This window comes from Pteronotus mesoamericanus, unplaced genomic scaffold (assembly GCF_021234165.1).
Source record: "Pteronotus mesoamericanus isolate MK-2021 breed Mesoamerican mustached bat unplaced genomic scaffold, CSHL_Meso_final contig_163, whole genome shotgun sequence".
NCBI lineage: Eukaryota > Metazoa > Chordata > Mammalia > Chiroptera > Mormoopidae > Pteronotus > Pteronotus mesoamericanus.
The window spans coordinates 29,282-51,953 of record NW_026555064.1 but is presented as its reverse complement, the minus strand read 5'-3'; the positions used below and the strand labels follow the sequence as shown (position 1 = coordinate 51,953).

Genomic DNA, 22,672 nt, shown 5'->3' with positions numbered 1-22,672 from the left:
TTTGTGACAAAACAAAATTAAGAAGGGACAGTGGCTGCTTCATAATTTCACCAGTTGGGGATAAAGGCTTGGGATTATCCACGAATGAATCCATCCCCATGTCTCCTATGGAAACTTTTTCCAATCCTCTAATCAGAAGTAATGTTTTCCTTCTCTAAGCACTCTTAAGCCCTTTGTAACTATTACTGACTTGAGACTATTTTCTTGAATCTCCTTCCACCCCAACTGAAAGCTCTCGGCGAATCAGGAACCACACACAGGGGAATCACCACAGAGGGTTACAAGGGCTCTCAGAGTGTAGTCCACCCCTGGACCAGCAGCATCAGGGTCCCTGGAAGCTTGTTAGAAATGCAAATTTTCAAGCCACACATCAGACCTATGGAATCCGAAACTCTAAGGGTGGGCCCAGCAACCTTGTGTTTCAACAAGTCCTCCATAGAATTCTGACACAGGCTCAAGTTTGAGAACCCTGAGACATGTGAACTGTATGGGTTTTGGAAACAAATAATCTAAGGTTTTAATTCCTGCTGTAGTACCACTGATGACTTTAGCAAGTCATTTGACATTGCTAACTTGGCTCTCCTCATCTATGAAATGGAGAGAATATTAAACAATGAATTCTAAGCAAACACTACTGTCTTTATATTTCATATCTTTATCCCCTGGTATCTAGTCAGCTCTCTGAAAATAGTTTGGCTCCCACAATGATACTTAACTGAAGGAAATGGGAAAAGTAGGCACAACTGGGAAACAACCCTTAACGTGTCTACAAGAAAGACCACTGCTACGTATAGCTAGTGAGTAAGGAAGAAAATCAGATAAAACACCAATGGGGAAATACACTTTGTTAGAGAAACTTATCCTACCAATTTCACAAATTCTGCAATACTCACTGGGAATATGTGATGATACTCATATTAATGTTATATAGTAGTTGTTCGCTAAACAACTCCCTTCAGCTGGAAATAGATCATTTTCCTCTCATACTGTAGTCTGAAATGTAGAAAACTTTGGCCTCAGAGAGTTATAGCAATCCCTGACACCTGAGAAACCAATAAAACCCATTAATTACAATTGAAAGGGCTGTGACACAGGGTCATTTTTTTTAAAGAATAGTCTTTTGAGACAACTAGATAGCCACATGCAAATGAAGAGAGTTGGACCCCTATACAAAAATTACCTCAAAATTGGATCAAAGATCTAAGTGTAAGAGTTAAAACTATAAAACTCTTAAAAGAAAACATAGCTATACACTTTTGTGACCCTGGATTAAGCCATGGTTTCTTAGATATACCAAGAGTACAAGGAACAAAAGAAAAATAAACAAACTACATTACATCAGAGTTAAAAATGTTTGTGCTTCAGAGAATACCATCAAGAAAGTGAAAAGACAAACCACAGAATAGGAGTAAAACTTCCCAAATGATATGTAGGATAAGTAACTTGATTTCAGAATATGTAGAGAACTCTCACAACTCAACGATAAAAAGACAAATACCCTAATCAAAACTGGGCAAAAGATTTGGAAATACATTCCTTCAAAGAGGATACACATATGGCCAATAAGCACATGAAAAGATGTTCAAAATCATTAGCCATTAGAGAACTGTAAATCAAAACAGCAATGAGATAATACTTCACACCCAGTAGGATGGCCATAATCCAAATGGCTGAAAATAAATTTAGGAGAATGTGGAAAAATTAGGACCTTCATACACTGATGGTGTGCAGGAAGCTCTAAACACAAAGTATGCTGTTGTTATTCTCTGAACGGTACCTCAGAGCCCACTCTTAGAGCAGTTGATGTTATAACTTTAATGAATGTTACTGCTTCATATAAAATCCTCTCTGCATCCACACTGGCTAAGGTCCAGGCCAATAAGGCACCATTTCTTCCAGAGGGACCTCTTGGTTATCCTTATTGAATGGCTCTTCCTCCATTCCTTAATCTCAAACTTCACTTTGTATTTCCCTTAAGGTCCCTGCCATATTCTGTCTTGATTATCATAGACATGCATCTTATTCCTTCCTATATATATATTGGAAGCTCCATCAGAATAGGGTATGTCTCTTAAGAAACACACAACAGATATTTATTATTTAGAATGAATAGTTATCATTTGCCTAATAGATGCATTTGACCACTTTTCACTGTTTATTTGAAAATCTATTATGTTTACCATCCTCAAATGCAAAAGAAAAAAATGACATCTATTCATATTCCAACATATAAAGCATCCTCAGTAATCATTATTTTAAAAATATCTCTCTATATGGTTTAGGAACATATAATGTGGGAGAACAGTTTATCAAATGGGTTCATTTTTAGACACATCAAGATTGACACGATCATGTACACATGTATATCTAGGCAATTAAATTTGTATACCATAAGCAAGCTCAAAAGTACAGCCTTTGATTCCTATGGTCAAAGCCAAGAATTATGAATTAATAGGCTCTACTAGGCAGTGATTTGAAGTGGAACCTCTTAGTCACTGATTCGTTAAAGCAACTAACGCCTTGTAATACTTATTTTTAATACCTCAGTGTACGTGACTCAGTATTCTTTCTCAAACAGAACTGTGCCTTTAAATATGGCTAATGCCAGATGGTCTCCTCAATAAAAAAGAGCAGGAAGCAGCATATTAATGCTGCTCAACAAGCCAGTCTGCAGACACTCAACCAATGAAATTAGTCTTCAGTTGCTAAGCCATTCTGTCACCATAGCAACACCTACTTTAGAAAAAAAAATTTGTATTTTCAAGTGAAATGAGCCACCTATCTTAAAACTCCAGTGTCCTCCAAGGTATAACTATCACTGTTTTAACTAAAATATGCCTAGATCTTTTCACTCACCTCAAATCAGGTCTACCTATGAAAAACCATTTGCTCTTCCAATTAAAAATATTTATGTACACTCAGTTTCTAACTTTCTTGGTTTCCTAGGTAATCATACTTCATTTAAAGTAAGTATATATGTGTAAGTGCATGCGCTTGTAGGCTAATGATCCTAAATATGATAACAAATGTTAATGTCTTAGAAAATTTTCACTGGTGCATACTTTTTTTCCAGTTATAGGGAGAAAAGGAGAGAAACATTGATGGGAGAGAGAAACATCGATCAGTTACCTCTTGTAGGCGTGTGAACGAACCTGCAACCTAGGCATGTGTCCTGACCAAAATTTAACCTGCGACCCTGCAGTTCACGGGACAATGCTCCAACCAACTGAGCCAGGGCCACTGGTACATACTCTTATCAGTCTGTTATTAATATTATGTCTAATTAAAGAGCTTCACCAAGGAAACAAAAAATGTGGACAGTACCAGAATTATATTCTCATTGTTATCAGCCTCTAAGTTATCTAATATGAATGTTCAAGATAACAATTAAATCTTATTGTTAATACGGCTCTATTTTTAAATTGAAATGATCATTTGCCACAAGGGAGATGATTTTGTTTTCCCTGATGAAATTGCAGAGGATCTGAGATAATGTTTGGAAATATATTGTAGAATCAAGACATGATGGTGGGGCAGAAAGAACGTTTACACTGGAAGCAAGGAGAGAGGACATCTAATACGAGCATGGCAGCAGCTCCCACTCAAATCACATGGCAAGGAGGAGAATTTCTTCAAAGAAGAAAGGGAGGAAGGCAAGAAGAGAGGAGCTAGTCTCAGGAGAGGGAAGGGATGATGCAAATGGGTGTCTAATGTACTGATTTGGAGTATTTACTTAATAATGTAGCAACATATATATTCATATTCTAATATTGGTTCTGCCACTTACCAGCCTGTGATGGTAAACAAATCACGTATCTCTTGTGCTTCGGTTTTCTAGTTTGTTGAATGAGGATAATAGGTACTGCCCATATAGGGGTTGAGAATTATATGAGTTAAGCCTTTAAACAGTGTGTGGCATATATTAAGCATTATATAAATATGAGCAAAAAATTCCTATTTTTCTCACATTTCAATATGTTTGCTTATCCTTATTATTTCAGCTCTAAACTTTATTTTCTTCCTTATTTATGCTGTTTGTAATGTTTTTTGTTTTCAAGTTTGGTTCACTTCTGTTTTAAGTGTTACATGTCAGGGTCTGTCTTAATTTTTTTTAACCATCTTTATTGCCTCCTTATCTGGGTAGTCCCAATATCTGATGGCTCCTTTGAAGGGAGTGGGGAAAGAAAGGAAAAGTAAATGGAACATCTTTGGGGCACCTCTTTTTTGTGAGAAGGGGAAAACAATGCCCTTATTTTTGTGAGGAGAAATAAAGTATCAGTGGTCTTAGAATAAATGGTAGGATGAAAGTCAATCTAGTTTTTTATTCACTTAAGACAAAGAAAGATTCTTCTTCATATTACAACTAGCCCAGTCCTCTGGCCCACATGTGCAAGGCTGGGTTGTCACAAACCTTTCACTCTAAGGTTTTTTTCTGTCATTTTACTTCTAAAGTACTTCAGGAATCCACAGGCCTTGCATGTGCCCACTTGGCATTCTCTGAAGTTTAATAAACATTTCCAAAGATTCTTGTACTATTCCTATATGCAAAATAACATGTATACCTTCAAACTCCATAGAATACGCAGCATTTACAATTTCAAGTTTTATCCTGAGCTATGTGCCCTCTAAGCTGAATATGTAACTTAACAGAAAGCTAGAAATAAGATGAAACTTAGTCTGCACTCTTTTCTTTTTATCTTAATCCAAATAAGAGAACTCGGAAAACAACCTTAAAAAGTCACTTTTTATTAGACTGGGAAAAAATTGGCAGCTAATAAAACTCAAATCAATACCAGAATTATTCACTGATCCTTGACACACGTAGAACTCTCTCCCTCTCCCTTCTTCCTGATCTTGCCCTTAATTAGGCTCTGAACTCTTATTCTCACTAACGCTCAAGGGCCATGATCATGCACAGATCAAATGGAGAATTAAAGCATTTATCTGAATAATTCAGACCAAATACTTTCACCCGAAATAATGATAGTGAAAACAAAGTTATTTTATCCTGAATTCATGGTAAAATTATCATTGTATAATTTTTCATTGTATAATTAAGTCTGTTTCCTCCTCAGGAGAACACACCCTCTCAAACAGCCGAAAGATTTCGGACTTTTTTTTTTTTTTTTTTTTTGCTTGCCCGTATCCTGACTCTAAATTACCCCTGGAAACTTTCATCTCATCATCCTGGTAGAGTTTCTCAAAGGCAAAAAACAAAACAAAAAAATTTCACCTATATATATTTCACATATATTTTTAAATTCTTATAATGTATACCACTATTTTCTTTATAATAATTTAAGGGGGCGCTTTATTCCAGGTATAGTTCCTATACATATCTATCCTTTTTAATATGGTTATTTATTAGATGTGCAATATAATACTACTATAACATGTTTTATAAAACATTCACAAATATGGAAATAAAGTTCTCTTAAGAAACTGTGTGTTGATTGGTGGTTTAGAAAAATTCTCAACAAATATGTAACCCTCTTTAGTACAAATAAACTTCACATTAAAATTTAATGTAGACCATGAAAAAGTAAACAAAAGTAGCGTTTTTTAGAAGAAAAGTTTACCCAGTTTCAGTTATTTATATTCTGCACCCCTAACCTCCAGCAACACGTGATTCATTCTGCATGGTTCACACAATCCTTGAGCTGGCCTTAAAAACCAATCACCCTCCCAAAGGCCGTCTCCCAGTGTTTCTGTTCTCCTGGGACCAGGATTTGAATTCAGAAAACATAGCCCAGGGATCTAAGACTTTACTGTAACTGGTCAGCGGAGAGGGAGGTTTCTGGCTCACATTCCCAAAACTCTGCCTTCGGGTATTCCAGGAAGCACTGTGGTACAGCGCACAGTCGATCTTTGCCTAAGTTCTCACCATTGTACTGTCACTTGTATATAACTGCTCTTCCTTGGACAATCAGGCTTTACCAGGGCTGATTTGAAACAAGAATAAGTACATCATCCCACTTCCCAAAGTAATCTAACTCCAAGAAGATCCTACTGCCCCTCTCCCCACCTGACACTTCCCTAATCCCCAGCTTCTCTTCAGCCACCAGCCATTGAGTCTTTCTCTCTTCTGACTGCACATAGCCTCTGAAAATGTCCCTCTCCTTTCTATTCAGCCCAGGCTTCAAAGGAGTTCATCAGAGCTGTCTTCCAACAAAAGCTTGCTTCTTCCTAGAGAGTGGAGTTGACTGCCAAGAAAAATAGTATTTTCTACATATTCTTGCAGTATGCTAACATGAATTATTTCAGTCCTTTCCTGATTTTTTTGCCACCCAACGCTTTCTCACGCCACCCCAGGCCCTGTCCATCCACCTCCGGCACACCCGCACCCATTTATAACATATGGTCTGGAAACGCTGCTCTACGGAATTGGGAACACACTGATAAATCACATTCCTGTGAACTCCCTCACAGGCTTCAGTCCACGTAAATAGTTCATGACCGTCAACGGCCACACAAGAAATAGTTATGTTTATTCCCACATCTGTAGACATCACTTTAGGAAACATTCTAAAAAGAAAGCCTAACCGTAGAGCAGGAAATGAGACTCCTAGGTTATCCAACCTTGGGCAGGGTGTTTAATCTCTCTCTGAAGCTCGATTTAATTGACTTGTTTTTAAATGAGAGTGTTCCTTCCAGCTCAGAAAAAAAATCTATAATTTTAATGTTTTGCAATTCTATGTAACACTAATGAAGGTTGTGTTTAACATTAGGAGTACTTCAAAACAAATTTCCCCTAATCAAAAATCTATAATTGGAAAAATTAGTTAAATGCTAAATATTTCTGCATAGTGAATTTCTCTCCCAAAAGCATCTGACAAACTACATGATCATTACTCAAGTGTTAGACAAATGCAGCTGGAGAAATGTTCTGAAATGGCTGCCAATGGAAGGAGAACAGCTATGGGCTGAATTCTCCTTCAGTCACTCAAATTGTAATTGCTTTTTTGTTGTTATTTTTGTTGTTATTGTATTGTTAAATGTGGTTTTTGAAATGCATCAGCATAGAGAACACTGATTGAACAGTATTTAACTCTGGGAAATTGGCCTAACAAAATCCAATGATTTAACTTTTTACTATATGACTTACTAGACTGTGTTCAAAAATATTTTTGGGAAAGTGGGAAAGTATTAGTAATCAATTGTTGCTTATTAAAATATAGTATCTATTATATGCTTAGTATAATGATATATAATATATTATATGATTAATGCTTAATATAATTATAATTATTTGACAAATACTGTAACCATGTTATATTCTATGTTTAGCTTACATATAAGGAGAATGTTAGCATAATCTCCCTCCCAAGTAGTTTCGTTCTCCTGAATAGTTTTATTCTCCAGATGATGAGCGCAATCAACCCTCAATGACAACACCCTAAAAATGACATTCTCTCTAACACGGTGGGAATTTCACAAATTAATAGAATGTAATTATGTCACAGTTTTTATTGAATACTTACATGTCATCACTGTTAGGGACAATGAAGAAAAAGACAAGAGACGCGTGAATGATATTCTACAACACACAGGATGAAGCCCTCTCTTCTGCTCTCCAGTAGATCCATCCCTGAGGTCCGGTCCTGCTCCAGGCCGCCTCCTCCTGAAAGCCCTCCCTTGATGGTCTCTCCCTCAGCTCCCCGCAGAATTTGAGTCAATACCTTCATATCAAGTATTTGGTAAAATACTGCTGTTTGTTGCTCCTTTTTATAAGTATCTCTTCAATTTTCAGAATGCCACTCATAGAGCAGGCACTGGTTAGTATTTTAAATAAGTACATTACAGATACGACTATAACAATGCGTAAAGTAATTAAAGTACTTCATTTGTTCTCTCTACTACTCAGAATTTGATTTTCAAACACGAAATGGTTTCAGAGCACCTTCTACCATTTGGTATTTCCAAATGTCTAGTGAATGAAGTGTCTACAGACTTCTTAGTAATTTGTTCAGTTAGAGAGATTTGTACCTGAAAGTGTGAGTGGGGCCTTTTTGACTGTAAAGTGTTCTTATTACCTTCGTCCGGGAACTGAGAACACCGTGGAAAATATGGAATGGTCTACACCTGAGGGCCTCCTTGGACCTTGGAAACGTTGGCACAGACATAAGTGTTTTGCTCCTGCTACTGTCTCTACAGAGTCTGTGAACACATGACCTTTATTCTATGAATTATGGAGGAAATACCAGCCAGTCTCACCCATATGTACATTTATTTAAGAAACACATTCTCATTCATTCCCTCTCCCTGTACACACAGCTCAGAGAATTACAACAACCAACAGTTCAGCTTCAGTGTTAAAGTGACAACAGCAACAACATAAGAGGTTTAAAACTAGTCAAGAAAAATATTTGGTGTAATTAAAAAATTACATATAATTTTTTAAAGGTATCATTTGTGCTAATTGGAATGGAGTCAAAAGAGAAAGGGAACTGTTTATTACAACACTATAAGACCCCTTAACTTTCATCTATCCAGCAAATTAAATCAACTATAAAAGGCACGTGCAGAAGTCTAGAAATAATAAAAAAGAGGTCTCAAAAATATTTAAAGAAATTATCACATAAGTCATGGTTTTTACTGCCAGTGCAAGGCTTATAGTTGTCCTCAACATACAGCCTACCAACTCTGACATGAGTAAAATGAATATACTCAATGTGGGCATGTGACCTTTTGCACACCAAAGGACACCATCAACAAAATGAAAAGACAACCCACTGAAGGGGAGAATATATTCACCAATGATACATCTGATATGGCATTAATATCCAGTATTTATAAAGAACTTATAAAACTCAACACACACACACACACACACACAATCCAATTAAAAAATGGGCACAGAATCTGAATAGATACTTCTTCAAAGAGGGCATGCAGATGGCTAACAGACATATGAAAAAAATGCTCCATGTCACTAATCATCAGAGAAATGCAAATTAATACCACAATGAGTTATCATCTCACACCTGTTAGAATGGCTATCATCAGTAAATCAACAAACAACAGGTGTTGGTGAGGATGTGGAGAAAGGGGAGGAACCCTTTTGCACTGTTGGTAGGAATGCAGACTGGTGCAGCCACTGTAGAAAGTAGTATGGAGTTACCTAAAAAAATTAGAAAAGGAACTGCCTTATGACACAGCAATTTCATTTCTGGGAATATATCTGAAGAAACCCAAAACACTAATTCAAAAGAATATATGCACCCCAATGTTCACTGCAGCATTATGTACAATAGCCAAGATTTGGAAGCAGCCCAAGTGCCCATTGGTAGATGAGTGGATAAAAAAAGCTGTGATACATTTACACAATAGATACTACCCAGCCATAAATAAGGAGGAAATCTTACCTTTTGGTACAGCATGAATGGACCTGGATAGCATTATGCTAAGTGAAAAAAGCCAGCCAGAGAAAGACAAGTATTATACAGTATGATTTCACTTCTTTGTGGATTCTAAAGAACAAAATAAACTAACAGAGTAGAAACAGACTTTATAGATACAGAGAACTGAGTAACAACTGTTAGAGGGGAGAAGGGTTGGGGACTGCGTTAAAAAATGAAGGGATTAAGCAAAAAAAAAAAAGAAAAGAAAGAAAGAAAGCTCATAGACACAGACAACAAACAGTATGATGATGACCAGAGAGAAAAGCGGGTGGGGGAGGTAGATGAGGGTTAAGGGGGGATAAATGGTGACAAAAGGGGACTTGACTTGGTGTAGTGAACACACAATATGGTATAGAGATGATGTATTACTTTATTAACCAATGTCACTTCAATTAATTCAAAAAAATTAAATAAATAAGTAAATAAAATAGCAGGACAGGTGGTCTTCTAGAGACTAAGAAGACTTCAGCACAAGCAATGCTTTAAACTATTAACTTGTAACTGAATTTACAATTGTATTTTTGAAGCCTCATCTTACAACTCTGACTTTTGTCAGAAATAAAATGGAGCGTGTCAAGGACATGAAAGCCAGAAAATTGGGCTCCTTTATGGAGCGGATAAGCTGCCTCCATTTTATCAACAAAGGCAGTACAGCCTTAACCAAAATGTGCCTTCTACACCTCCATAGAACCTCTTTCAAAATGCCAACTATACTTTAATACGGAAAAAAATGTTTTAAACATCTTAAAAATTAAACTCATCAAGTTACCTTTTTTATAGTATAACTATTCTTAATATATTCAAAGGTTTTCCTAGTGCACAAATAAGAACAAGTTAAGTGCATTTTATAGGGAATTAAGATCACTGTGATAAATTTTTAAAAAACAAGGAACTTTACATTCCTAATTTTTCTTTTAAATACTTCTTTTCAACAATTGGCAGACTCTTGATGCATCTCTAAGTCCCCATAAAGATAAATACTGTCCAATTCCTCATCTATGATAGGTATGGAAAAGCAGTTCATTTGGGACAAACTTAGAGGTTGCTTATACAGAGATGGAGAGCTAAGGAATAAATAGTTGATAGTAAATGAACCTCTACACATCCTTGTGTGTTAATGACCCAAAATTATCAGGCACAGGCTTCCAATTGATATCCAGATGACTAGTGTCTTATTTTAATGTCCACAGAAGAGAAGAAAAGCCAAAGAGGGAAAAGGAGGAGAAACTGGGGGGCCACATTAACCCATTAGGTTCCGCTGAACTAGCTCAGATAGTACAGGATCCTTACTTAGCATCTTTACATGGAAGTAAAGGCAAGTTCGGCCAAGCACATAGAACCCTGGTAGAATACCTGAACATGGTCAGAGAGTGCAGTGATAGCCCAAGAAAACTTCCTGAAAGAAAAAACTTTTGGAGAAACGATTTTTTAAAAAGAGTAAGCCACTTAGATAAAAGAGAAAACTCATCAATTGCTGACAATAGCTAAACCCAGCAGTAAAAACAAGAGAAATGAAGGCTATTTTATAGATACAAATGGAATCTATAAATTCATACATCAGTTTGAAATTTAAAATAATTTAAAATGACTATTCCACTGATGATTATCCTGCCATCCTCAAGGCCTAGACAAAGCCCATATGTCTACATGGTATGTTAGTCTATCCGTCTATATAGTATATTCACTACACATCTATACAATAGTCACATGAGAATTATCTGTCCATATTTTCTACTGCCTCCATATTTTCCAAAAACTGAACTTGACTCTTGAAAAATACATTTTACAAGTGGATTTCTCATTGTGTGAGTGCTATAATGGTCCTTTTGATTTTGTAAAGTTAATACAGTTTCCAAAAGTGTGTTAACTTAAGTCCCACGATGCTGATTATGTGGGGAATTTGGCTTAATGTTCACTGAGTTCCCACAACGAGTAAGACTGGTTTCCGCCAATAAACTTAAAAAAAATGTGTGCTGAACAATGTCATGACTTGAGACAAATAAAACTATTTCAATAGGACTGTTGTACTTTAAAATCAGTTGCCCAACACTGTACCAAAAACACAAAGAGGACAACAATCACATTTTAGTTTGCAAAATGGGATTGCAAGCAGCATTTCCAGTAGCTTCCCTTGGAGGTATTGTCTTTATGCTTGCTACATCAATTATAGGCACCTTTGACCTTGAACACACATTTTCCAGAATCAAGTAATGTTCCCACTGATTACACAGTATGTCAGTTAAGCTCAATGTGCATGAAAGAGTGACTCCAAGGCAAGAAACAAATTAACACATTTCAATACATGCAAAGGCTCTGCCTAAAGGAGCGAATGACAAAGTAAAATACCATATACATAGTGGATATTCATTAAATATTCCCTCACTTAAATTGCAAGTATTAGCTATATTGACAGCAGGTTACATTTTCTTCTCATATTGGAAAGTTGATTTTAGTGCGGAATACCATGCAGCAATTTTTTGACGGTCATAATAGGCTGTTGCAAAATTACCCATAAGATAGAAAAAAGAAAAAAATAGTATTCAGGCCATTCATTCGTCAGGGAGGTAACAGTCCAACATGTACACTGAAGTTTTACTATCCTGAACTCATGATCAAAGTTTATGATTTATGTAAGTTGTTGAACTGAGCTCTGGAAACAAAATATTTCTTGGGGGAAAAAAATTACACAATGGCAGCAAATAGCAGCTGCATATTAAGGAAAGATTTTCTGGTTTGGAACACTTTCCAGGGGTGTCCAAACTGCTGCCCATGGGCCGCAGGAAGCCCAAGATGGCTGTGAATGGGGCCCAAGACAAAATCATAAATTTACTCAAAACACATTATGAGAATTTTTTTGTGATTACATGTTGCAATGTATTTCATGTGTGGCCCAAGTCAACGCTTCTCCTTCCAGTGTGGCACAGAGATGCCAAAACACTGGACACCCCTGCTTAGGCTATGTGGGAAGAAAAATTGGGTAGGCCCAATCAGACAGCATCACTTTGGGATCAGAACATGAGTAGCTCCCTACATATGAAAACACATGAGAGAATTGTTGGGTTTTTTTCAATTACCTTGATATGCATAACCACAGGATAACCAGGGATTTTTTAGAAACCTGGTAAAAGTTATAGTTAGTCTCATTTTAAAAATAAGTGATCTGCATCCATTTTTTAAATAATCATCCTCCGTTTGAAGTCAAATGTCTTAAAAATAAGGGATACTATTATTATTGTAACTGCTAAACCAGCTCAAAATGGTCCTATGCCATTTAACGAGATCCTAAATTGTTTTTCAGAGATCAGAACAAAACCACAAGTCACACAGCTGAAGGATGCACCAAGAACTTGGACCTCCAGCTGCACCAGGAACCAGTCAGTCTCTTTCTCTCTCTCTCTCTCTCTCTCTCTCTCTCTCTCTCTCTCTCTCTCTCTCTCACTCTCTCACACACACACACACACACACACACACACACACACAGAGGAAACCAAAGGGCCGGGATATAACAAGAACTTGAACACCGGAACCCTTTGAGAAGTGAACAGTCCATTGTCCAGGAAGGTCCAGTGCAGATGCCCCTTATCCTAAATGGCCAAGTTCCAAGATCCTCCAATTCAAACTTGCCCATATGTGTTCCCTGTAAGCGCTTAAAACCCTTAAACTAGCCCAGCGAGCAAGAAGGGTTTGAGACCTGCTAAGCCTCCCATCTTCATCATTGGCGCCTCCTTGATCAATGAACCTGTCCTTACTCCAAACTCTGATATTTTGAGTTGTGGCCTTTCAAAGCCTCAATACAGGAACCATGCTCAGCAGTAAACAGCTATCTGAAAAAAGGAAATATTTACCAAGAGTAGAAAGTTGTTCCAGGGTTTATATAATTAACTCATTTCTTTTTAAGAATCAACTCTGTAATACTTACATACGCTAACTTATCCTTCAAAGATTACAAATTGGAGACAGTTAAAGATGTAGGTCAAGCATTTGAATATAATAAAAGGTACTGGTAATACCAACAGGCTCTTCTCTGAGGCCACACTTTATTGAAAGAGCTGGCTGCTGGGTTGCTTACAAAACACCATATCCTGAATTTTTAAAGAAAGAGAAACATTCACAGAGCAATACTGGCAGCAATTCAGTAATTAATGAAAAGGGAAGGAAGGAGCAAATTTAAACATGTTTCAAATTGGAGCTTGTTTGACCCATCAGCTACCTTTCAGAAAAACCTCCCCCTACAATGGCACTTTCAAGTGTTTGACCTGAATGCCTTTTCTTGAAGGAAGGGGAAATTAAAACCTGCAGATGCATGACGTCCATGTTCGAAACAGACTCAGTTCTTAGTTCGTAACACTAAGGGCTCATGCAGATTTTTAAAAGGTCAAAAATTTTACAAAGTGACCTTTCACTGATTATCTTTGGAGCTTCTATTTAATATCTTGAGAACTTTTACTTAATCTTTAAAAAGTAGTGTGACTCTAAAGTGTCTCGAGAGAAAAGCAGCCTCATACTAGTGCAGTTGTGACAGACAACAAACACAGGCACTACACTTGAGACTTGAAAAGACAAGCACTTGAGGGGTCTCCCCATAATGCAAACTGGGTGCACCACATTAGTATCGGTGCATACATATGATATCTCTATCCTTTCTTGGTTCATACTTCTGTCGCGCTAACATACATAAAGTCAACATTGACCTTCAACATGGCTTTGTTTTGTGATGCACATTTTTGCTGAGTTGAGAAATTTTATTTATTCCACAAATATTCACTGAATGGCCACTATGTCCTAAACATAATACTAGACAGTTTGAACAAAATACAACTCCTGACCCCAAGAAGCTCACAGTCTAGTGGGGGAACACTTAAACCAACAATGGAAAAATGCCATCATAGAGGTAATAATAATTGTTGACACATTGAATTAAGAACATTATACTTCCTACTTCATTTAATCATCACACTATTGTCATTTCATAGGTGAGGAATTCGGGACCGACAAGTTAAATGACTTGCCCAAGAGCATGTAGTTAAAAATAGGAAGAGAAAGGATTTGAACTCAGATTCCCTGACATCAAAGCATATACTATAAACCTTTACATTACAGCTCTTCAAAGAACTGTGGAAGCACAAAGACAGGCCCCCAGTGGGGGTAAGAAAATAGGGAGGGATGACAAAGCTGGTTTCAGAGACCTTTCACTTGCACTGAGTCTGCAGAAGAATAAATTAGTCGGGTCCTGAGTAGTTTCATCATAAATTCTTCAGGAAAGTACGTCAGTTTGCCAAAGCAAATGTCGGAATTGCCCTAGATTTATTTAATAACTGAAGAAAGAACCATAAAAACATTCTCAAATAATGATGAGCAGTTTCACTGTTCCTGTTGAAGAAAGCAAAATAAGATGTCAAACTGAATAAAAGTGCAAGTGGTCTGCATTTCTAAAATCAACAGAGGGCAAACATTTGTGAACACGGAGACAGGGAGGGGAGGGTGCAAGGCCTTCCGGGCCGTCCGCTGGGCCTGTGCGGTGCCGCTGTGACAGGTAAGCACTCAGCAGGCCCCAGACGGTGACAGGCCAACTCACCCCAAATGAGCGCCAGGCCAATGGAGCACATTATGCAGAAAGACTGAAAGCGAAGAAAAGTTTTAACAAGTTAGCTCATCATCATAACTAGATGCAAGCAACCTTATTCAATTCTGTTCTATATACTATACTACTTTGGCCTCACGGCAACCCTATGAAGTATGAGTTTTTAAAGTATTCCTATTTTATAGAGAAGAAAAAGAGGCAACTAGAAGTTAAAGCATGAAGCTACTTAACAATAAAAGAATTGGATGGCATTTATTACTTTAATCTTTCTAGTTGAAATTATCTGCCCTCTGTCTCGTTGCCTCAGAATCGTGTTCTTAATTCAATAAGCATATCTTAAGAGCTTAGTCTACATAAATCACTATGCTGGCACTTAATGGGCAAAAAGCGGAAAATATATGCATCCTACCCCCAAAGAACTTGTATGAGTCTCTCTGCTAGAAAATGACCAAATTACTCCTTCATAATATAATGAATGATAATGGGCTAATGCTGTTATCAAACTAGTTTCTCAAACTAGTGTAACACTAATTCCAAAATAAGCTCCTTCTAAAAAAAAAAAAAAAAGAAGAAAATTCCATGGTGAAAGAAGGCAGGGAAATACCATCTAATATACATCTGACTTAGAGATCTGAAACGTGTATCACCACATGAAGGGCTCTGACAAGGCCTGCAATGCACAAACCTGTTCGTCTTTATTTATCTAACTTACCAAACCAAGCTGAAAGAATGTCCCCTTAAATATACTTCAGGGAAAGCCGGGTGATGTGTCACCCCTTACATGGGCTATTTTTGCATTTGTCAAAAATATCTCTCCCAAGGGGAGTGACTGTGAAGGCAGGGATTTCACCCCTATGCTATGCCAGCAAGGGAGGGGCTGGCAGATGATCCCTTTCCCACCTCTCAAATCAGTTTCCATAGAAAGCTGCCTATTTTATCTTAGCATAGGATATGATGTTAGGGACCAGCCCAATTTCTTCTCTTCCGTTAGCCAATCACAAGTCAATCAAGTACATTATTTCTGGCAAGAGCTGCACTGACTCATTCAGGTCTAAAAATAACTCTTGACCACATGTGGTACATCTACATCCTTCTCCAGAATCTAACATCTATATCCATTATTATAAGGTGTTACTCAGTTGTAATCATTTTCCACTAATTCACACTGATCTGATATGAAAAGAGGTCATATAAAATAACCAAAATCCCCACTTCTTTTGTATTTGTTTGTTATATAGAAATTTTGCCAGTATTAAGTGTTCCATCACAATAGTTGGCAAATGCATACTGGCATTCATACATTTTAAATTTTAACAGATTTTGGGAGGAATGGGTCCAAAATAATCATTCCAGCCTTTGAGAGAGAAAAATCTATGCTCTAAAGAATGTTTCTAAGATAGCATTTTAGTTATAAATCACTCCCCAAGAGCAATCTTAAAGTACATGTAAAAGAATTAGTATTTTAAACAAACTAATCTTAACTCATGTTTAACTCTGGGAGGAGAGGTCTGGGAATATGGATTCAATTGCTTTGACATAAATGAAAAAAAGGATTCTTTTATGCATATTGCAGTGGGAATGTGCATGCCTAGGAGAGCAAATGTTTGGGTTTGAGCACATGACTCCTTATGTGAAGCAGTATTTTAAAAGTATAAAATATAAACAAACATAAAGAAGAAAGGGGAATACGATGAGGCCTGGCAGGTATCATAGCTAATGGAAGCTCATTTGAGCACCGACAATCAGCCCAGAGGCCAGTCTGAGAGCGAAGACTCAATCTCAGCTCAGTCTTCAGCCCAGTCCCAGCTCTGGGGCCCAGAACCACCGTGTCTGAGGGATGAGACTGGTGTCAAGACTACTCGCAGTCTTTCCAAGGATGGCCGATAGCCACGACCCTCCTCCACTAGATTTTTGCAGGCCTCCAAAGCGATACAAAATGAAAACTAACTCCCAACATTCAGCTAGTGAAGAATCAAGATGATTCCTATGGTGCAATAACAGAATAAGTATGGATATTCCTCGCTAATCAATTCAAAATGGAATATTCTTTCCCTTTTGTTGAATTCTAATGTAGAATATCGGAGAGAATGAATCTTTTTCAGGAGATAAGTTCAAGTGCAGACCACACCCTGGGACCATACAAGTATGACAACTCCATCTTTCTGTTCAGGAAGAGAGCTGGTGGTATTAACAAACACCTTTCTCTGCATAATCCACTAATCCAACCAAGCAAACCTCTCACTTGCCAGTTCTACCACAGGGAAAGGCTTTATGTGTGTATGTTGTTGTCTCTTGGGAGCATGTCCTCTATTATGCTAACTAACTTCTTACATATTAGCTATATTTTACAATTTTATTTATTTATTTTTTTAATCCTCACCAAGGATATGTTTAGTGATTTTAGAGAGGAAGGGAGAGAGAGACATCGATGTAAGGAGAAATATTGATTGGTTGCTTTCCATATGCACCCTGACCAGGAATCAAACGTACAACCTAAGTATGTGGCCTGCCAGATGGATGGCGGGGTGCGGGGTGGGGGAATAGAACCCTCAGCCTTACAGTGTACAGGATGACGCTCCCACCAACTGAGCCACCTGGCCAGGGCAAGCTACATTTTATTTAACCCAGAAAAGGAATTTAGATTAAGAAAACTAACAAACTTGATACCTGGGCAACTGCATCAAAGTTTTAATCAAGTCAATAAATTTGTCAAGCTAAATATCATTTCCTATTAGCTTAACCACAAATGTTATTTCAAACAAAAAACAGTCTTATAAGATGAAAATAGTTAAGACAGTTGCCCTCTTTCAAAAGCAGGGGGCTCTTAAAATATCTATCCCACATCAGCCATCCCGGAATTGGTAAATTTCAATGTTCAGCATTCTGTAAATATACTTCCTACTTTCCAGGCATCCATTTTTCAATGACCAAATCCTCCTAAACTAGTGTCCCTGGTCTTCTTTCACCAGTCCTCCCACACCATTCTTGCAGACCTTCATACCTTAATACTGTCCTTTAAGCTCCTGATTCCCAGTTTCCCAAAGGGCAAGGACTACCTTGTATATCACTGCACAGCCCATAGAACCTGGCCCACCTAGAGTGGCGGGCTGTTCAAAAAACATGAAAGCATATATTTCTCATTCCTTAAAATATCTTCATCTAAAAGGAATTTGAAGGCCATCTAAGAATGCTTTCCTTTATCCAAAACTTCCTAAAAAGTTAATTCATACAAGCATTATCAAACATGTATCGATCAGACTTCTCTATTTTCTAGGGTTAAAAACAATACAACAGGCCCAAAATGGAGTCGCTTATGCTAGGCTCCATGTCCCCAAACCAGGACAGCTACAGTTTCAGCTCTCCCAGAAGTGCAATCTTAAACCAGTCAAGCAGGAACCATCTGGTGAGCGCTAGTTAGTTAGGTCAGCCGCCTGATAAGCCTTTGCCATCCTCTAAAGGAAAGTAACTTTGTAATAACCAACTTGCTCTTTTTTGCCTAGAACTTCCTTGTTCTCACTCCTTTCTGTGGGAAGTCTTCATTTTGTACCTTGTAGCTCCTCTGGATCTGCTGCCCAATTCATGAATCGTTGAATAAAGCCATAAGACCTTTCATATTTCCTCCGCTGGATTTCGTTTTTTAACACTAGTTCCCTAAATATTTCTAACTTATTTAGCTCCTCTTAAAAGAAGGGGGGCGGTGCATGGAGCTGCGGGGGGGACGGGGTAGCAGTCACCCTTGTGATTATTTAGTGTTCATAATAGTTACTTTCTACCTTTAAAAATACAATGAATAGACTTTCTGTATTCAATTATTAAGTAATACCATGAACTTAAAGTTTGCTTCATTTAACAAGAAATTATAAAGCACATAATGTAAAATAACATTTGAGTTCGCCTTCATAAAATGAATTAAATATGTATTTTGTGTTTACAAGGAAGAGAACATTACGTTTTTAAATACTGTGTTATTCAACAAATGACTGATTAATTTTCTTTTTCCAAATGTGTACTGGGTGCCTGCTGTGTGCAGACCTGCACTTGGTGCTGGGGATACGTCCTTACCTCACTGAGCTTTCAATCAGAAAGAGAGATTCACAAATCTTGACAAGCTATACATTCCGGATATTCAAGCAAAAGAATTCTTGTTTTCATTTTCAAAAGCACATCACATTCTAACAGTAATATTATGTTAGACTTTTACTTCTAAACTTGAAACAGGACAACAAAAGTGAACATTAGCTTTCATATAATCTCCTTGAAAAATTACTTTCTATCAGGAGCCTTGGTCTTAAGATAACTCCTAAGAGCAAAAACATAAAGGCGGGGGGGGGGAGCCCCAAGAACACTTTTAAATACCTCTAATTAATACTAAATGAATCATATTTAACATAAATTAAAATTAATAGGAGGAAGATGCATAACATAACTAACTATAAGGAAACATCATCTGAAATAAAGACCTGGTCACAAACCAATCGTCCCAAGTACCAAAGGGAGGGGGAAAAAAATGGAATATTCCTTTTTCCTTAGAAATGTGGAGTCCAGTTTCAAAATCCGAATGCCTTTCAGAAGCCACTTTCCCACCCTCGAAAGAGGGTCTACGGGGTCTGCGCTGCTCCATGTTGCTAATATCCCTAACATTTCCTGCGCATCCACAGTGCTCTTCTGCCTAATCCACACGTACAGGTAGAGATGGGTATGCAAAGCCTGCAGGATCCAATAAAGCTGGTCCTCTGGAAATTAGGCAACAAATAATAAATGACTTTTCTTCGTTCCTTTAAGTCCCCGCCTTCTGCGCCTTAGAGTTCTACTCCTGTATGCAAGGAAGGTCAACCTCCTTGCTGAGGATTCTGTTATCCCCTCGGGTATTTGATACAGCAAAGTGAGAGTGACCACTCGGCTGGCGAGCGCTCAGATTTGCTTGCTACGTTCTCCTACCTCCCTCCCTCTAGGCTCTCCGGCCTAAGCTCACCAAAAGGTGGCCTAACGACTGGTGCAGGGCTTGGAGCTGGGGAAGGAGGAAGAACGGGGGAGATCGGAACGCGGCAAACCACAGCGCTCTCGGTCAGGTTCATCCTCATCTCCATCGCTCCCCCTAATTCCCACATTCCACCCCAAACGCCCTTTTCCACTGGCATCGGTGGGCCCACCTTTCCCTCGTACCCCCACCGCCAACTGTCCAACCGTCTGCGGCTCTCGAGGGATAGTAGCGCCCTTACCAGGCTCGTGGACACCAGGGTTGTCGGACAGCTCGATGACCAGGAGCTCCCGGCCCTCGAAGCTGCGCCCCACCGTGTAGATCCGGCTAACGGCGGTGCACTGCAGCCACACGGACACCAGCGCCTCGCGCAGCTCGGGGTAGCGGTGGTACTCGAAGGAGATGCCATCTTCCTGCTGCAGCCGCCGGCGCCGCCTCATGCCCGCCGCGGGCGCCCCGGGCTCCTGGGCTTCGGCGACCAGAAGACACGCGCAGGCGGCCAGCGCCCCGCACAGCGCCAGCAGCGCCCGGCCTCTCCGCCCGGCCATCTCCCGTGCGTTGCTGCGCGGGCGGCCTCTTTTGTCTGCCCGGCCCCGGGACTGAGCTGGCCGGCGCTGCGGGAGGGCGGCAAGTTCCGCACCAGCCTCCTCGCGTCTCACCTTCCCGGGTGGAATGAGTGTCCGCCCGTGCGCGGGGGCCACCCAGAGGAGAGGGGCGAGCCGCGCTGGGCGGGCTGCACTACCCGCCGCCGAGCCCAGGGGAGCTGCAGGAGAAACCACTGCGAGGAGGGGCCGCCGCGCCGCGAGCCCAGCTGATGCTGATCTGCGCGGCTGCTTGCGTGATCTGTTGGCTCAGAACCACGTCAAAAGCCAAATGGCTCAGGGGACCACGCAGGTGAAATGACAGCTGAGGTCTGGGTTTGGAGACGTTGTTTTCATTGGGAGACCCCATTACGTTGCGTGTGGAAAAAAATACTCTTGGGAGTGGAGCCTTCTAAAGTGACTTCTAGTTCAAGCCAACCTGGGTTTCCATTTTGAGGCACCAAGAATTAGAGAATATTCCAGGAAAAAACAAAAACAAAAATGAAATATTAGCAACCACTTGCATTTTTCCCGTGATGTATCTTTAATAGCGGTATTGATAGTTCAAACACAAGTCTAAGGGATTCATTTTCATTTATTGCAAGGTCTGGCTGGAAAACTGAACAATTGCATTTACAGGGTTAAGAGAATTTTCTTTAAAAAATCATTCTATCAGTTTGCAGATGCTGTTGTTAATTGTATTATTCACATTCCTGGATTCTTCCAGAAAAAAAGAAAAAGATAAAGTACAACTCTGGGGTGCACTAGACAAAGGGTTTAGTTTGGCATTAAGATGAAATCTTTTAGGAGCACCTTATCTGGATGGTTCTGGCTCAGATTGTACCCAAGATGTTGGCCAGGACTGCAGTCACCTGAAGGTTTGAATAGGGCTGGAGAACTTTCTTCCAAGATAAAAATAAAAAAAAATAAAAAGGTTAAATCCTACTATAGAAAGAAAACTCTGATCATGAAAGACAATATCTGCATTCTTCTCTCAAAGTTACTATGACTATATAAAATCATTTACAGCTTTAAATACCCAGCCTTTAGACAGGACTGATATTCCTGGAGCAACTCTGGAGCAGATGTTATTCTGATGAGGTTGCCATTTGGATTCAAGCACAAATCTAAATAAATAAATAATCCATTGAGCAGTTCCACCAAGCAGAAAAACTGGACACTGTGTAGGTAATTTTTCATATTAGACATTTTTTTTCCTTATCTTTCTCTTTCTCTATCTACTAATGCATTGCACTGAATTTAAAAAAGAAAACTGTCTTCTGGAGTAGAATCCAGATATTTGAATGATTTCGTTGGATTAAAAAAAAAAATGCTGCTGGACAGGCTGGTTCCCAACCCCCTTGACTGTGTACATTTCCCCCAGCCGATGGGTCTTCTTTTGGAGGTACTTCAGGGGAAGGCTCCCACTATAAAGACATGCCACTCGGTTGAACTTGGATCCAGCCATGTTCTTTGTCAATGTAAGCAAAGCTAAAAACTGTATATTTTCAACTGTGACCAGCCTGTGTTTGATTACATGGTCCAGAAGTTGAAACCAGAGTTATAATTATGCTTCTAAAATCAAGCCCAGAAGAGCAACCCTGGAAACCTAGAGAAAGAAAACAGAGTAGCTAAAAACCAATAACTTCAGAAGTGGAAGGTTAAGATTTTCATGTTAGCAGTTTACAGTCACCACACTCATTTGTGGCTAGGTGGGGCCTATCAACTAGTAACTACACACGAAAACAACACAGTCTGTGTGGCCCTTCCGCTGTCTCTTTAAACAAAGGACAGGTCTTCTATTTTTTTCTCTCAAATCTCAATATTACGGGTTGTTTTTTACTTTTTTTTTTTAATGGGTGGAATCTTATCAACTATGTGGTCTCACTTGAGAAAACTCTCTTTGCATCTTAAAAGTTTGTCTCTCATCTATAAAATGAAATGTTTGGATTGGATTGTTCATTTGTGCAAGGTGCAAATTACTAGACTTCCAGCAATCCAGTAGGTCTGAGACGGGTTCCAGGTTTTAACAAGAATACCAGATATTTCTGACCTTGATGTCTGATTAACAAACATACTTCAAGAAATATTGTCTTATGTTTCCTAAAGTCTCTTTCTGATCTAAAATGCT

At 38.8% G+C, this 22,672-nt stretch overlaps 1 protein-coding gene across 1 annotated transcript in view; it reads right to left on the bottom strand.

Annotated features, from left to right (window-relative positions):
- The window catches only part of CPE (carboxypeptidase E), a 74,801-nt gene extending 54,092 nt beyond the window's left edge, over window positions 1-20,709 (bottom strand). The window contains exon 1 of the mRNA XM_054562204.1: window positions 20,202-20,709. Within this exon, the coding sequence (XP_054418179.1) occupies window positions 20,202-20,508 (307 nt within the window). The 5' untranslated portion in view covers window positions 20,509-20,709. The remainder of the gene's footprint in view (window positions 1-20,201) is intronic.
- Window positions 20,710-22,672: the final 1,963 nt, after the last annotated feature.